Source organism: Talpa occidentalis, unplaced genomic scaffold, assembly GCF_014898055.3.
Source record: "Talpa occidentalis isolate TD23 unplaced genomic scaffold, MPIMG_talOcc4v2.1 talOcc4.5, whole genome shotgun sequence".
Taxonomy (NCBI): domain Eukaryota; kingdom Metazoa; phylum Chordata; class Mammalia; order Eulipotyphla; family Talpidae; genus Talpa; species Talpa occidentalis.
The window spans coordinates 25,133,175-25,151,974 of NW_023604861.1; the positions used below are offsets into that span (position 1 = coordinate 25,133,175).

Consider the following 18,800-nt stretch of genomic DNA (forward strand, 5'->3'; position numbering starts at 1 on the left):
CTGGGAGTAGAAATAATTGAGAGAATAAAAAGAACAGGAAAAAGGGATGAAGAAGAGGGAAAAATCCATAAAATATGCTTTATGATTAGCTAGAAGAGAAAGGAGGTAGTGCATCAAGGGAAAATAGAATGATCTGTTTGTGCTAATCCCATTAAATCATATTTTGTATGTTTTACTTTTCCAAATTAATACACTATGGGGCCTCCCTGGTGGCACAAGGGGTTAAATCTCAGCACTACGAAGCTATCCACAGACACTGCAGCACAAGTTCGATCCCTGGCCAGGGAGCTGACCTACATGGAATAACAGACCTCTCCTGTCTCGCCCGCTGCTCCCCACAGCAGTGTATTTCAGTCAATTCACCTGTTAGGCTCCCCACTCTGTCTCTGGTGAATCCTCTCACGCCCCCACCCCCACACCTCTGGCCTACACCCCAGCTCACATAAGTAAAATAAATCTTTAAAAAAATTTATACATTATGATTTATAGCACAGTAAGTATGGGCATAGTCCTGAAAGATGCCACCTTTAATACATTAATAAAATTAATTTTCTGAGCCTGTAAAGCTGAGGACTGGACTATGAACCTTGTAAATCAACCAAAGTAAATGATACCTCCTAAGCACTCTTGCTAGCAAGCTGAGTAGCTTTGTCTGGTAAACTCTAAGTCTCAGGAAGTCTTTCTTTGCAGCATTTACTCTACTTGTTTCATTTAAAAATGACTAACAGTAAACTACTTTCTTTTTTGCACATCATTACCTTTTCAGGATCTCAGAATGAAAGGGAATCTGGCTCATTAACAACTTCACCCCAAAATGTGGGAATTCTTCTTTAAATGTCCTGATTATCCAACCACAGCCTATATGATATAGTGAGCTTACAGTATTTTGGGTCATTATGGATAAGCACTTTAAGAAATTCCTGTTTAAGGACAATAATAAAATCTTACCTCTGGTGTTTGCAATCACATAGTTATTTTTTCAGGGCTCTTTGAGAAAAGGATGAAGACAATTCATAATCTGAATGTTGTTGAATGAAAGTATGTATGAATCAATAAAACACATAGATACCATTTCCTTGTTTTTAAAAAAGTTGGCTATATCCTATTAATTTAGTAAGAACTGTTAGGAGAATCATAAAATTCTTTAAGCATTAGAGTCCTTTATCACTGTACATTAAAATCTTTAGAATAAATTTGCTATCCATGAACTTGTCTTGAACAACAATGCAAAAATTATGCTAAATTCTCTCTTTTTTTTTTCTTAAAGAAAAGCTGATAGATCAAGACTCCCTCAAGCCCCCTACTAGAGTGGGAAGTCAAATGATAAATACCATTATCATTTGAAGTGCTTTCTAGTAGACTCCCCCAAATAGTTCTGTATTAGGAAAAAAAAGTAAGATGTCTTGGTATTTATGTTATGGCATTTAAACTAGGAATTTATATAGCTAAAAAACATACGCATTAATATAACAACCAAAAATATTTATAAACCATACACTTTAAAATGCATGGAAGAACTGTGAAGGTTCCAAAATTTAAATCAGAGTACACAATATTTATTTCATAATAAAAAAGATAAAACCAAATATAAAGTATACAATTGTTTGCACTTTATACATTTTGATTATTATGCTGAAATCTGTTGATTTAACAGTTAAAATAAACTTCAGTTATTTAAAAATTGCCAAGTACATGATTAAGTTGAAATTTTCTTCATTCATCAAAAAAAGATTTTCAGGAGTAAATAATGACATGGCAAATGTATCCAAAACACTAGGTCTTCATCTTTTGTTTCTTAGACCATTCAGGTGCTTCCTTTTTGGTCTGTAAAAAAAGAGAGAGAGAGAGAAAGAAAGGGGAAAAAAAGTCAAGTAAAATGCTTAGACAGATAATTCAGAGGACTCAGTACTTACATATGCTGGGGCTTTTTATATAAAATTACAATAAGTAATAGCTTTTAATGCAAAAGAACCCTCAGGGCAAAGATTTTGTCTTTTGTCAGAAATACTCTCCCACCTGTAGAAAACATCTGTGTTTTCTGACTCAGTTTGTATTCAACGTATTTTACAGAGGTGTTTTATGAATTGATTCTGTTTTCAAAGGAATTATAAAAAAATCAAGGACAAGCCTCTTTTTAGTTGTCTCATTTATCTATGTATGGATAGCCATTAATTGAAGGATACTAGATCCAAATCATTGAGCTTTGGATCTCCTGAACTGCTAAGTATTTATCAGAGTGCTCCATGGTTTCACTGCTCCATTGTTTCAATCTAAAAAGAACCATGCTGTACAGAGTAGTTACAAAAAGCCTGGGGAAGCCCTCCCTGGTGGTGCAAGGGGTTACCTCTCAGCACTATGAGGCTATCCGCAGCTCCGAGTTCGATCCCAGCCAGGGAGCTACCCACATGGCGCAGCAGACCTCTCCTGTCTCATCCGCTGCTCCTTCAGCAGTGCATTTCAGTCAATCCGCCTGTTCTGCTCACCACTCTGTCTCTGGTGAATCCTTCCACACACACCCTTCCCCCCCTTACCTCTGGCTTATACCCCAGCTCTTGTATGCATAAATAAATAAATCTTAAAAAAAAAAAAAAGCCTGGGGAAGTAGACTGTTACAGAATAAAGCACACAAAATCTTTTATAAAAGGTGCTGATTGCAATCAAAACATTCTATTTTATTCAATAAATTAAATATGCAGTTGACTGTTTTCCCACTTATATATGCATAAAACTATGAAAAAACATTCCTAAATTTACACACACATATAAGTATAGGCATGTAGAGAAATCTGATAGATCATTTCATCTTTTTTTATATTGTTTTATATGTTATAGCTGATCACAAAATGTTGGCAGGACACCATCAATGAGTTTCTCTTGACTCCATGCTCTGGTCAGTTTTAGCTACCACCCAGAGAGCACTCTTACTCCTTTAACACCCATTTTCACACAACTGCTAATTTGAGCTATAAATACTTCACACAATGGGCCCAACAGGCAACTAAAAGTCTGTCTGTCAAAATGAACTCCCTCAATCCTTTATGTTCTATGTCTCGGTCTGCTCGGTCGTCTAAACTAGTAATGTTTAATACCTCTTCATCTTACCTCTTTTCACTTACTACATTCATTCTAAACTAAGTCCTTAATTTTTATCAAAATCTTTGAAACTCCTCATTCTGTTCCCATCTTCACTTTGTTGGCTTACCTTGAACCTTCATCCCTTCTGGCTGTATTCCTAAAAGTTTCCTAGCTCTGATTTGACTTCCTCTTCAATACAGTTGTAGTCATCATCCCCAATCCTTTCAAGCTTATCTTTCTAAAATGCAAAGTACTTGCGTCAAAGTACTTCAGTAGATCATTCTTTTAAAAGAAAGTCCAAAGTCCTTAGCATTTTAAAGGTGAAAGAAACCTCCAAGGCAAAGTAAGGAAATTACAGGAAAAGGACAGGATTTATCTACCAGGGAATTCAAAGGTGTCTGAGTTTAACCAAATTCAAAAGAAACCAAAGTAGGGCCTCCCTGGTGGCGCACGGCGTTAAGACGGCAACCTATGAAGCTATCCGCAGCCTCTGCAGCATGAGTTTGATCCCCAGACAGGGAGCAAACCACATGGCGCAGCTGTTCCCCTCAGCAGTGTATTTCATCAGTCTGCCTGTTCTGTTTCCCACTCTGTTTCTGGTGAATCCTCTCACTCCCCATGCCTCTGGCCTGTACCCTAGTTCTTGTATGCATAAATAAATCCTCAAAAAAAAAAAAAAAAAACCCAAAGTATAAGCCAAACGGCTGGTTTATTAATTGGTAATGACAATGTATTTTTTTTTTTTTTGGCAGAGAAGTGGGGTGCAGGCCAGAGGTGAGAAGATCCACCAGAGGCACTGGGCAGCAGAACAGGCAAATTTACTGAAACACTCTGCTAAGGGGAGCAGCAGGTGAGACAGGAGAGGGCTGTGCATCATTGGTGGGTTAGCTCCCCGGCTCGGGATCAAATTCAGGGGGCAGCAGTGATAGCACTCCATATGGTGTATAGTTTTTATGTATATTATAGAGTTATACATATTTAACATTATATTAGGCATATGTTAAAGGATGTGCATTATCTTTTATACTGGGAACATTGCTTTGATTTTTATGTATGATTTAGGAAAGAGCTCAGAAAGCTTCAGTAGAAACAAATTACAGAATTAACTGGAAACTACCAGAAGTAATCTACTGTTACAATGTGATTTTGGAGATAAATAACTGATAAGTTATGTACCTTTGTTTCATCTAGAAGCAGTGAACTAAAACATTAATATATAACTTGGGGATTATAACATACTGAGAAAGTATGTTAAAAGTGAGTAAGAAAGAGGACTGGTGAGTGCAGACACAATAAACTTAGTGGATTATTCCTGATACCTTGAAAAAGTCATGGAGATTAAAGAATCTATGAATGATTAGTCACTGCCACTTTTCTAAAAAAGAAAAAAAAAAGACTATATACAGAAGATGTAATTACTATGCTTTCTAAAAAAGATATAGGCTGATGGGCCTCCCCTGGTGGTGCAGCAGTTGAGCGCTGGGCTGCAAAGCTGTCCGCAGCCTCTGCAGCGCCGGTTCGATCCCTGGCTGCCGGCGAGGGTCCCACGTGGCGCGACAGACCTCTCCTGCCGCCCGCTGCGCCCCTCAGCAGTGTATTTCTTCAGTCTGCCTGTTCTGTTCCCCACTCTGGCTCTGGTGAAATCTCTCACCCTCCCACACTTCTGACTGAACCCAGTGCTTGTATAAATAAATAAATAAATCTTTAAAAAAAAAAAAAAAAAAAAAGATATAGGCTGGGAATCAAATAAATATTTATGAGTTTTTATACACCGTGCCAATTTAAATGAGTTGAGGATAGTTGACCTGGCTCTCCTGCCAAATGAGAGACAATCTGAAATCATTCAATCTTCCCTGCTATACTTCCATACTCACTAAGAAATTCCTTACTGCTAATTTACCTTACTAGCTAAATTATTATTTTTTTCTATTTTTTTAAATTCACTAGTCAATTACATCAGTTAGAGCTTGCAATTAGTATTCCTGATATTAGACGTTGAAAATATACTATTTTTAAAAATGTAAATGTACATAGCTATTTGTCATGAGCTCTGCATATACCTTGGTGAGATGAATCTAGAGTCAACACTAAGACCTGAGACCAGTGCTTCCAAACAAATGTGATGTAAAAGTGTTACAGGTATGATGGACTACTGATCTCAGCCCATCAGGCTGGGAGGGGCGGGAGACTCTTTAATCTATCAACAGAGTTTCTTTGCCCTGTTTTTTTTTTTTTTAAAGATTTATTTTTTTTTATTTATGCATACAAGAACTGGGGTGTAGGCCAGAAGTGTGGAGGAAGGGTGAGAGGATTCACCAGAGACAGTGGGGAGCAGAACAGGCAGATCTACTGAAATATACTGCTGAGGGGAGCAGCCAGCGAGACAGGAGAGGTCTGCTGCGCCATGTGGGTCAGCTCCCTAGCTGGACCAAACTCCTGCTGCAGTGGCTGCAGATAGCTTCAGAGTGCTGAGATATAACCCCTTGTGCCACCAGGGAGGCTCTAATGTAACTATTTTTATGTGCACACACATGTCAGTGGTACTAAATACAATGATACTGTTGTTCTACCATTATCACCATACATTCATAGAACTCTTTTCATCTTGCATAAGTGAAACTCTATACCCATTAAACAATAACTCCCCCATTCACCTAGTCCCTGACAAGTACTATTCCACTTGTCAGAATAGCAAAAGTAGATTATCCTATCTACTTTTATTTCTCTAATGGATAGAGAAATATCTAACATCACACATAAGAATACAGTAATAGTCTCTAGATATAGACGACACATATTAGGTATCAGTTTTTTTTTTTTTTTTTTTAGTTTTTTAATTTTATATATTAGGTATTGGTTTTTAAATAATGAAAAGGAACACAGTTGGGGAAGAATATGTGAATACTGTACTTTGTATGTCCTTGGATTTTCTCTCTAACAGTCATCTTTACCTGTGAAAACTCTAGACATTCTCCAAGATTAATCTCAAGGCTCACTTGTAAGGCCAGTCACTCAGTAGCCAAGGTAATAACCTTACACACAAAGAGGTATAACCTAATTAGGATGAGCTGCACCAATTAGATTTTTATGCCTGGAAAATACAGGGAGAACCTACTAGGTTATAAGAGAGTAGATGCAGAAAGGGTGCACAGAAATATGTCTCAAGACAAGGGAATGTGAGTAAATTAATGAGGAAGTGGAAACTATGAGCCAAGCAGAAACACAGAGGGCAAAGAAGGGAAGGTGATGTATCTATCAGTAAGGGAGAAGATTCATGAACTCAGCTGCCTTTTATACAGGCTGGTCAATCTAGGCTTCCTGTGTTCTCCACTACTGTCACATGGATTCTGGCAATAATTATCCCACTTCTTCTAGGTTGTATGTAACTCTGTCATTTTTTAAAAAAAGGTTGAAACTATGTAATAATCAAGCAATCTCTTGCATCTCATTGATCTTGAATAGCATTATATGAATTTTTGCTAGCATTTTAGTTAGAATTGCTTTGTTAGAGTTTTAGTTAGCATTTTATTAATGGTTGGTTTTATTCTTTATGAGAAACTGTTAGAGCAAAATATTAATATACCATTTACAAACAAGAGGAGCAAATGATGTTTTGCTTCCCTTTCATTCTCATGTAGGTTAAAAAATTACACAAAATGTCTTTCTGATTCCTTTATAGTTAGTCTCTGAAGACTGGAGGAGTTAAGCATTAGATTAGGGTTAATTTTTAAGCAAGTTTAATATGTTAACTAGAAATGTAAAACCCAAGTATCAGCTGTAAGATAGATTATATATACATTAAGAAAAGTGGTTCATACAGATTTTTACTGCCCTTATAAAGCTGTTAAAATTGATTTAAAATGAACATGAAAGAAATGAAAATAAAATTATTAGTGAAAATCAGAGATCAAAATTCTAAGTTTTTAAAAAATTGTACTTACAAAGAGTGTTGGTTTGGGTATAAATATATTTTCTTCATGTTCCTTGGGCACATTCAAAGACTTTGATTTCTGATTTTCTGTCACATTTGTTGATTCCGTTTTAGTAAGAAGTAAGTTGTTCTCAGAACGCTTACTACGCATATTAGCGAGAATCTGTTTCATTGCTGCCAATTCCTGTTGATATGTGAAAATGGAAGAAAATGTCAAGTATGATCATTGCAAGAAGACTTGTGATTGATGTTACATTTATTTTTATTTTAGAAGTAGAAGAATCATTGGAAGTAATTATACTATATAAATGAGTAAAGCTGTGGCAAAATATTAATGTAAAATAATGAGGTATGTGAATCTCAAACAATACTTGTAGTATGATAAATAATATATTACATATCCATAGTCTAGTGAATCCCAAATTTTTCTGTATAGTGGAAAGACCTATGGAGCTTCAAAACAGACTAATGCCTATGTCCCAACCCCAGAGATTATGAGAGAATTAGGCTGCAGCATCACCTTGGCTTTGAAATTTTTGAAGATCCCCATGTGATTATAACAGACCTTCAAATTTGAGAATTGCTGACACCACTTTCCACTGTAGTTTTTTTATATGTTTGTTGAGTAGGTTATTTAAACACCTAATTTTATCTCTTATGCCTCTTAAATATTCCCATTTTCTTTTGAAATCTTACATAAGGCTTTAGGGGGAAAACTGAAAAATTCTTTTTCTTGCCTGAATAATCAATTCACATAGTAAGTTTAATATAGCGTCAACATCTTTAGCCATATTATTCCCTAGTCTTACCTTTAGTTCCTTTTCTTTCACAGATGAAAACTAAAGTTGGCTTTATTAGTATCAGTTGTCTTTGAGCTAAGAATTATGCTAAATTTCTTGAAGAACTTAGATCAAAAATTTCACTCATTGCCTCTTGAAACCTGTTTTGTCTTTAATTTTCCCCTGTAGTCAAACCTTTTCCCCATAGTCAAATCCCCTTAGTGGATATTTATCATTAGTCACCAGACTCAATCAAACACAAATATATGGAGAGACAAATGAAACTATCCTTTAGCTTATTACCTGTAGAACAGTGCTAGGCTGTGTTGTAGGTAATTTTTTCCTATTATTTTATTTCATCTTCATGCCAAGATACAAAAGTTATGTTGATAGAAAGATGTTCTCCCTTCTACTAATCTGTTTATAGACATCAGCTCCATGTCAGAGCAAGTTCCTACAGGCCTTTTTTTTTGGCTGTCATTAGTTCTATTTAGAATCATCTAGCTTGAGTGGGTATTTTAAAACAGAGCTGTTGAGGTTAAGCCCTGAGCCTTAATAAATCTTCGGGCCAAGTGAGGAGCTAGAAGAAATGGTGCCAGAATCTGTTTTCTCCTTTTGGGGTTGGCTTGGCCTATGCTCTTTAGAATGTGTACACTTTCAGACACTGTTAATGTGATACACTATTATTTGAATCTTTTGAGGACTCGCTCTGCTTTCTAATTGTTATTTCATTTATATGCTCCCCTGTGGTGAAGTATATAACTACTGATTTAATGTTAAATATGTCTGGCGTTATAGTCGATTTCAGTTCCTGTTCTATTTACCAAGATAAGTAAAAGGGAAAGTGGAGATGATAGTCTCCTGCCTATCAAACAACAACTTTCTATTTAAAAGCACCTCCTTACACTAGTCATAACTTTTGTTTCTTGGCATGAAGATAAAATAATAGCAAAAAATTACCTCCAACACAAGTTGTTATTATTCTATAGATAAATAAGATAAAGCAGAGTTTAGCCTATGGCACTTGCTGGGGGGAGGGGGAAGCAGACAGTGAGGATGAGGAAGGAGTTGAGGGTGCACTACCCAGAGGTCTTTTGGTCCCTAAGTGCTCTAGAGAAGACCATAATTTAGTTTCACTTTGGATTCCCTCTGCTGCTGATAGAGGTGAAATTACAGGAACAGGTTATCCCTGATGCTGGTCAGATAACATAAGAGAATTGCACATGTCTTCTGGCTTATCTAGACCAGGATCACCCCAACTTGGGGTGTTGTCATAGTAGAGTTTTGTTTATCTGATAGTATTAAAGAATATTAGCAGGGTTTCTGAAACCCTGGTAAACAACTTTAAAAGCAATTACTTTAAAAAAATACTTAAAGCAATAAAATTCTGCAAAATTCCTATTATGACAATATAGCTATAGCGGATGTTAAAATAACTTGAAGAACAAATTTTGTTCTTTTTATATCAATGGTAAATTTCAACAAATTTCCACTTTAACATCAAATAGTATCCATGCTACCATCATATGCTGAGCACACAGAAAGCCAAGCACGGGAACTGGAAATACTGTAGTATTATGTTAGAAGTCAAAGACACCTATTCCTGACTCTCACTATCCATTGTGTACACATTAACAATCTTCTCTGGTTCAATGAACTTCAGTTTCCTAATTGATAAACTGTATGCCTATGTTACCTTTTTGGATTTTTTCCAGTCTTGATAAGTGGGTACATTTATTTTTCATTTCTCCTATTTGTAAGGTTGAACAACTTTTTGTGTATTTAGAGGTATTTCCTTTTCTGTTGATATTCTTGGCTCATTTTTCTATTGGGTGATTCGTCACTTTCTTACTCATTTCACGGAACTTCTACATGTTAGAGATATTAGCCTTTTGTAAGATGAGTGACAGTCCCACATTTCCAATCCCCCCACCGCCCCGATTTATCTTTGATCTGACTTTTTTTATGCTTTTTGCTCTGTGTTTTTTGCTATGCAGAACTTTCTGATTCTGATGTGGCTGAATATGTCAATCTTTGATTTTATACCTTCCCATGTTTTCTTCCATTTTCCTCAACTTACTTTTTTGCTTTTCTTCTCTTTCCCTTTTTTTTTTTTTTAAAAAAAAGATTCATTTATTTATGAATACAACAACAGGGGTGTAAGCCAGAGGTGCAGGGGTGTGTGTGTCTGAGAGGATTCACCAGAGATAGTGGGGAGCAGAACAGGCAGATGTACTGAAATATACTGCTGAGGGGAGCAGTGGGCTAGACAGGAGAGGTCTGCCATGTGGGTCAGTTCCCTGGCTGTCCAGCTGGGATTGAACTTGTTCTACAGCGGCTGGTGATAGCTTGACAGCGCTGTCTTCAACCCCTGCGCCATCAGGGAAGCTCCTATTTTTCTTTCCTTTTTAAAACAGATATTTGGTCTGTTTGAAGTTTATCCTGCTTTATGGTGAAAGGTATGGATTCAACATCTGTGTGCTATAATAACACCATTATGTATGGAAAGGGACATTTCTCATGGTTGTATGGTATAGCACATACGTAATACATAACAGTATATATTATAATTATGTTATGTCATATATGATACAGCATATGTTAATCTATATAGTATACATGTTATAAATGATAGTATATATGAAATACATAGGGAAATTATAGTAACTTCACGAATGAATCAATCAGCCATTAAAAGTATTAAGTGTAGGGCCTCCCTGGTGGCGCGCGGGGTTAAGATGCAACTTATGAAGCTATCCGCAGCCACTGTAGCATAAGTTCGATCCCCAGACAGGGAGCCACCCACATGGCGCAGCAGACCTCTCCTGTCTCGCCTGCTGCTCCCCTCAGCAGTGTATTTTGGTCAGTCTGCCTGTTCTGTTTCCCACTCTGTTTCTGGTGAATCCTCTCACCCCCACACCTCTGGCCTGTACTCCAGTTCTTGTATGCATAAATAAATAAAATCTTTAAAAAAAAGTATTAAGTGTAGAACTGCATCAGATTATACAAAGCAATGAAACAAAGCAATAAAAACTACATTGCTGTATAATAATTACTCTTTAAAATGGAAGAGTTAAGGGCAAGGACATTCTAATGAAAATTCCAGATGATGATGATGATGATAATGATGATGTTTATTGTACAAACAATCTCCATGAAAGAGATAAATTGCTCTCTTGAATCCAAAAGCACATACTTAATATAAACAATTTGCATATAGTGGTGACACATTAAAACAGCTCAACTGTGAAGCAGCTGCTTAACATTATTGCATAGTTGATGCCAATAAATTGCAGAAAGTTGTAAACTCTGCAAAGATGTTGGCAAGGAGACACATAGATGGCATTTCTTGATGAAAATAACTCTGACTAGTATAATGCAAACTATGTTCTATGGGAGGTTGAACGTAAGTGTTTCTATGTAGGGATAACATAGTATCATGACTAATAAGCCAGATGATTTTGTGCATCATTTCTAGTTGTGGTTACACAAGGTAAAAACCAGTTTTGTTTGAAGCCATACACACATATTTTGGATATTTTAAACTTCACTGAAGAAAGCATTTAAAGGGACCAGGAAAAAGACTAATTATAATAAAGTAAAAATCAAAATCAACGAGCGACTATAAACCAGAGACACACTATGGGGGGAGGGCTGAGGAGGAGAGAGTAGGATAAAAAAAAGGTGGGTGGGAATTGTATGGGGACTATAACCAAGATGAAAATGCATACATAGTGCAAAAATGAAAAATGATGTAAAAAATATATAAAATAAAAATGTTCACCAACCCCCCCCCCAAAAAAAACCCAGTTTATTATGGAAAATTTCAAAAATAAAAAGAGAATAAACACAGCATACTGAGCTTTCATTTCTCTTGCCCAACTTTAGTAATTATCACATTTTGCCAATATTGTTTTATTGAGATACAATTCACATACCAGGCAGCCATTCATTTGAAGAGTATAATTCAATGGCTTTTGGTATATTCAAAGATACATGCACAACCTTTACTATAATTAATTTTAAAACCTTTCCAGCACCTCAAAAGAAACCCTGATTCCTTTAGAAATCACTCTGATATCCCACCTTACTCCCAACTTCCAAGTCCAAAGCATTTCCTGCCTCCTTTTTGCCTGTGTAGATATTCCATTCTCATGAATGGAATCATAATATGTCATCTTTTGTGGCTGACTTCTTTTAGCATAATTGTTAAGATTCATCTGTGTTAAAACACACATTAGGACTTCACTGCTTTTTACAGCCAAATAATATTCCTCTGTATGGCGATACCACATTTTGTTTGTCCATTCATCAACTAATGGACATTTGGGTTGTTTTCACTACTTTGCTAATGTGAATAATGCAGTTGTGAACACTCATGCACATATTTTTATGTGGATATATTTTCATTTCATTTGGGTACATAACCAGTACTAGAATTGCTGGGTCACATGGTAATGGTTTAAGGAACTGCTTAATTGTTTTGTCAACACTGTTTTATCTATTTCCTTACCAGTCTTTTGGAAATGTTTTAAAGCAGATTTCAGAACACAAATCATTTCTCTTGTAAATATCTCAGTAAGAAATTTTAAACAGATAAGGATAAAATCAAATACAAAACAAACCAAAACATCATTATCATATCTAACATGATTAATAGTTCAAAGGAAAAATGTAGATTCAATTGATCCAGTCCATATTCTAAGTGCTCAAAAATTTTAAAGGATTTTAAATGAAGCAAACTTTTAGCATCATTCAATGTATGATTTTTGAAATTAAAATATACCTTGAATGCCAATGGCATACACTTTAAACAATAGACAAACCAGATCTTATAAGGCAAAATTATTACAGAATAGTATCAATATCTACAAGCGCAAACTACTATTTTCTAGCCCTTCAGTCCTCCTATCTAAATAGTTGTCTGTTCCCATTTGTAGGTTAATCTCACCCTAGGATTGTCTCTTTGCTTCAAGTGGAGACTATGTTTTTAGGTGTAGAGAGAGGAAGAAAGTAGACAAAAAATTAACATTCACTGAATACCTGTAAGTCCGATTTTGTGCTAAGGGAATTAACATAGTAACTCAATTCTCTCTTAAATACCAAGAGGTAGATATTGTTTCAGTTTTGAAGATGAGGAAAGGGATGCTTAGAAAGTTTGAAGAAACCCAGCCAAGTCTATTAGCTACTATGTAGTGAAACTAGGACTTAAATACAGGTCTTTTTGATTATCTAGGTCTCTGATACACAATTTCAGGTTTGGAAGAATCATGAAGATATTAACCCCGTGTCTACACAAAACAAATAACAACAACACAGTAAAGCAAAACCAAATAAAATGTCTCCTTGTCAGTCTTTAAGTTATCATTCTATTGATAGCTTTTAGAGATATGGTTAACAAGTCTATTGCTGACTCTTTCACATGTGTTTTTGGAATTTCTTATATCTTTGTCTTTTCTAACTATTTCCAGTTATTCACCACACTTATTCCTGAAAAAAATTTTCATCACCTTGATTGTTCTCAGAATATCTCCTAGCATTCAAAGTTTGGGTCTAGAACAGAATAAAGAAGAGAGTACAACAGAATAAGGCCTATCTGCTCCTTCTCTAATGTATTTAAGATGACAAACATTTCTGGAGTCCCACGCTATCTCTGACTGAAAACTTAGTGAGAGTTCAAGTGTTTACATGAATGTCAACTGTGCAGTCATAGCCTAGGGGGCATAACTAATCACATGAAACATTCTTTTGGAAACTTAAGGTCATTCTTAACAGTGACCCAGGTAGAGGAAACTAACAAGAACACAATAAAGTAGGCTCTTTTCTTGAAATCTACAGCCATTGGTTTTGGTTTTTTTAAAAGATTTATTTATTTATGCATACGAGATCTGGGGTACAGGCCAGAAGTATGAGGGGTGAGAGGATTCACCAGAGACAGAGTGGGGAGCAGAACAGGCAGATTGACAGAAATACACTGCTGAAGGCAGCAGCAGGTGAGCCAGGAGAGATATGCTGTGCCATGTGGGCAGCTCCCTGGCTGGGGATCGAACTCATGCTGCAGTGGCTGTGGATAGCTTCACAGGTTGTGTCTTAACCCCACTGCACCACCAGGGAAGCCCTCTACAGCCACTGTTAAGGGGAAATAGAGGTGTGGCACCTGGATTCTGTTCTACTTGGTTTGTGCCAGCCCCTTAGCTATTCTGATTATTGAATAGTACCTTGGACTTCTGGCTGCTTGGCTTTCTGCTTCTGGTATTCACATCCAATTGTTGTTTGGCTTTCCCTTCTATAACAATATTCATCTAGTTCCTGGCATTTGGTATTTTATAATCTGCTAAGTTTTGATACATATTTTTGCTGGTTTTCACCAACATCAGAATGTAGAAGTCTATCCTCCATTATGAGCACTGGTTTCTAGAACATGACTCACACCAGGCCTTTACTTTCTCCATGTTGTATTCCTCACCTGTCAGTGTTTGTTCCTTGATATGTGATCAGTGACTTTAGTTTATGTCGAACAAATTGCCAACATGGTACCTAACAGAATTATGACATAATTATATCATATCACTGTTCTCTCCTGCCACCACACATAATTATATCATATCACTATTCTCTCCTGCCACCACACATTTCCAGATTTTATAGCTTTGCAGTTTGTTTTGTGTGTGTCTTATGTTCTAGAATTGTCTGTTTGTTATAAACGGCTATAATTCTAAGAGTCATAAAAATAGGTCAGAAATGATGGCAAGAGGTCATTTATTGTTTCCTTACTGATAAAAAGAAAGGTCAGACAAGTGTATTTACTATTTAAAAGAAAACATGCCAAATTTCTAACATACAGTGGGAAAAATACACATTTCATTCTTTAAAAAAATTATAAACGACAGGTCTATACAATACAGAATAGATGTGAAAATGTGACGTGGAAAAGTTAAAAGGGCATATATACAAAGATAAAATATTTCTGATGATGAGATATTTTATTGCTTCACACGCAAGTCTTACGTGTAGAGATACAAAACAAAGATATTTTTAATTTTAAAGATGAAATGATTAAAGCAGCAGCCAAAATATTTACGAAAAAGACTTAGTTCTGCTACGAAGTTCTGTACAAATCCATATAAACACATCCAAATATTACAATCTAAAAGAAATTCAAGGGGCCTCCATGGTGGCACAAGGGATTAAGATACAACCCATGAAGCAATCAGCAGCCACTGCAGCACGAGTTCAATCCCGCACCAGGGAGCCACCCACATGGCCCAGCTGATTTCTCCTGACTCTCTCGCTGCTCCCCTCAGCAGTGTATTCCAGTCAATCTGCCTGTTCTGCTACCCACTCTGTCTCTGGTGAATTCTTTCTCACCCCCCATACTTCTGGCCTGTACCTCAGTTCTTGTATGCATAAATAAATAAATCTTTAAAAAAAATAAAAGAAATTCAAGTGTCTTTCATGAAAATTATCTATTTTGGGGAAAATCTTAACGCTTTCTTGAATTCTAGAAGGCACAAGTAAAAGGCCACCTCTCTCAGTTTGAGGGATCATTTGAAAACTTTTCCTTTCCCTGTTTCCTTACTCCCAGATACACATGGTTGAAAGTAATCAGAACTTATCCCTAAGTATGGTGGTATAACAAACTGATCTGAAGGCTTTCAAAATTTTCCAGTACAAAGAGGTTATAAAAACTCTACAGGACCTCCCTGGTGGTGCAAGGGGTTAAGATGCAACCTACGAGGCTATCCACAGCCACTGCAGCATGAGTTCAAGACCCAGCCAGGGAGCTACCCACATGGTGCAGCAGACCCCTCCTGACATACCTGCTGCTCCCCTCAGCAGTGTATTTCCGTCAATCTGCCTGCTCTGTTCCCTGCTCTGTCTCTGATGAATCCTCTCACTCCTGCACTTCTGGCCTGTACCCCAGTTCTTGTATGCATAAATAAATAAATTTAAAAAACCCGCTAGATATTATTATAGATTGCTATACAACAGGTTTGTTTCTTTTTTATTTTATTATTTATTTTTAAAGATTTATTCACCTATACAAGAACTGGGGTACAGGCCAGATGTGCAGAAAGGTGAGAGGACTCACCAGAGACAGAGCAGGGAACAGAACAGGCAGACTGACTGAAATACACCGCTGAGGGGAACAGCAGGCGGGCCAGGAGAGGTCTGCCATGCCATGGGGGTATCTCCCTGGGTGGCTGGGATTGAACCCATGCTGCAGGGGCTGCGGACTGCTTCACAGCATTACGCTCAACCACCTGCGCCACCAGGGAGGCCCTTGTTTCTTTTTTATTTTAATGGTGAAAAATTCTATTTATAATTAGCCAGTTGGACTCAGTTTAGATGACCCCGATTTTGTTGGCAACATACAAAAAATCACAGTCAGGAACCCGTAAAACTTATGCCTTCTTTTCTCTACCAGGTCTGATCAGGGTGTTAACCTTGGCCACATTAGTGTCACAGAGCATCTTCACAGGCTGTTTGATCTGGTGCTTGTTGGCCTTGATATCCACAATAAACACGAGTGTGCTATTCTCTGTTCTCTTCTTCACAGTTGACTCAGGGGTCAGAAGGAAATTGATGATGGCTTAGTGGTCAGGCTTGTTTCTCCTGGAGCACTCTTCTGAGGATATTTTGGTTGCCTTCGGACTTGCTGTGTCTTGGGTCTCCAAAAGGTGGGTGATATATGGATCTTCTTTGTCTTGTGGCTGTGGACAGCTTTCAGCACTGCTTTTTTTGGGGCCTCCCCGGTGGTGCAGCGGGTTGAGCGCAGCTCTATAATGCTGTCTGCAGCCACTGCAGCTTGGGTTCAATTCCTGGCCGGACAGGGAGATACCCACATGGTGCTGCAGACCTCTGCTGTTTCTCCCGCTACTCCCCTCAGCAATGCTTTTGGTCCATCTGCTTGTTCTGTTCCCCACTCTGTCTCTGGTGAGTCATCTCACCCTCCCATGCCTCTGACCTGTACCCCAGCTCTCGTATAAATAAATCTAAAAAAAAATTTATTTATGCATACAAAAACTGGGGTACAGGCCAGAGGTGTGTGGGGGTGAGAGGATTCACCAGAGAAAGACTGGGGAATAAAACAGGCAGACTGACTGAAATACACTGCTGAGGGGAGCAGTGGGCGAGACAGGAGAGGTCTGCTGCGCCATGGGTAGCTCCCTGGCTGGCAGGGACTCGAACTCATGTTGCAGAGGCTGTGGACAGGACAGCTTCACAATGCTGTGCTTAACCTCTTGAGCCACCAGGGAGGCCCCTCAGCACTACTTTCTTGGTCTTCAAACCTTTTGCTTTGCTTCAGCTCTGGGAGGAGCAGGGGCCCCTTCTTTACTTTCAGCGCCTTCATGAGAAGGATTTTGTTAAGCCACAATAGGTTTGTTTCTACCATATTTAAAATATTAAAAAATCCAACATTTGCACTAAGGACTTTGGGCAATAATTTACTTCCTAAATTTCTTCATATGGAAAAAATAAGTATTCCAAAATTTTACAGGGAAATGGATGCCATACTGTATGTGTGTTTTAGGCTTTCACTAAAATACTGTCTGTCTCCAGCAAATAAAAGCACATTTTAACTTGAAGGGCACCACTAGGATGAGAAATGTTTGAATCTGAGAAATAATTATATCTTCATTTAAAGAGAAATTACCTTACGCACTTAGGGATTTCTTTTTAGTCATGCTGACTGTAAAATTTAACTACATAGGTGTATGAGAAAAACATGTAAAAAGGTATTCTTAAGAAATTTCAAAACAGTTAAGAATGAAACAAAAAGAATGACACATATATAAAAGTATGTAATTTATTTGAACCCTTCATGAAGTGGATTGCCTAAGGGGCACTTGTGATGCTGAAATGTCCCTGAAACTTTCCGAGAAATCACAAAGAACATACAAGTTAGAATCCTGGAACATAAACATATCATAAAAGAATGATAATTATACTGTGACTTCACTTTTAAGAAACCTGGCTTACTGCAGGGTTTGTTTTCTTTTTTTGTTAAGTAACACAGACTGCAGTAAGAGGCAAGTTTATCTGGGGTAAATGGGAGTTAGTCCAACATTTAGACAAGTGTGGGGCCTTGCACATTCTAGGTACTTAGTAAGGAGTGCTTGGTTAATTTGGGTTAAATACTAACTGAAATATCTGATCGTATTGACAGAAATGCTGAGTGAAAGGGTGGAAGGTATCTTGGTCTTAGAAACAGATGTCTTATGTTCCACAAATATACATTATTCCTTAGAGGAATACCTGCAGAGGTTGCTGTGGCCACAGCTTCCATGCTTAGGGTTTTAGAAATAGTTCTATTCCAAACAAACTCTTCAGATATGACAACTATTGGCTTTTTCAAATAGTTCCCTGAAATTGCTCTTGGCTGTAGGAAGGCTTGTATACTTTTTTAGTTGAAATAACAGTTATCAATAACTTTTTTTTTTGAGAAAAGGGAATAAGGGTATATTAAAGGCTATTTTTTAAAACTCTGTTTCATTATTCTATTTGGCACCTTCTATGCAATTATTATTGAAGACTGGAAATGACCATAATTAGTCAAACTAACCAATTCTGTCAATTGTGTATTATGTGCTAAATGCTATGCTAAAGGCTAATATACAAAGAACTAGGTTCTCTATAGGGAAAACCAGATGCATGATTATGACAGTAATATGAACATTAATAGAAATATTTTTTGAATTATGGAAAAAAAGAATAAAATTTTCTCTGTGAATTAGGGAAGCCTTCAAAGAATAGATTAACATTTGAACAGACTCTTGAAAGGGAAGAAAAGGAGGAAACGAGCTACATTCCTTGAGTTACTGTTACAGGCTAGGAATGTTACTAGATTATTTTAATTCTCATACAAACCTGTAAAGTAGATGATACCTTTATTTATACATGAGGAAACTGAGTTTAGAGGGGTGAAATTACTGCCCCAGGAATTCCTAGCTATTAAGTAGCAGTGCTGTGTTTTGAACCCATCTTGTCTGGCTAACTATCGGCTTTTCCAC

The 18,800-nt window shown here is 37.1% G+C and overlaps 1 protein-coding gene across 5 annotated transcripts in view; it reads right to left on the reverse strand.

Annotated features, from left to right (window-relative positions):
* Positions 1–1,524: 1,524 nt before the first annotated feature.
* PIBF1 (progesterone immunomodulatory binding factor 1) overlaps positions 1,525–18,800 on the reverse strand; it is a 174,007-nt gene continuing 156,731 nt past the window's right edge. For 4 of the 5 annotated variants that reach the window (XM_054701530.1, XM_054701531.1, XM_054701528.1 and 1 more), the window contains exons 17-19: positions 7,017–7,190; positions 3,203–3,313; positions 1,795–1,824 (exon numbers count right to left, since the gene is read on the reverse strand). In XM_054701530.1, the coding sequence (XP_054557505.1) occupies positions 3,233–3,313; positions 7,017–7,190 (255 nt within the window). In that variant the 3' untranslated portion in view covers positions 1,795–1,824; positions 3,203–3,232. Of the gene's footprint in view, positions 1,825–3,202; positions 3,314–7,016; positions 7,191–18,800 lie in introns of all 5 variants that reach the window. The other variant, XM_037528944.2, reaches the window with a different exon arrangement.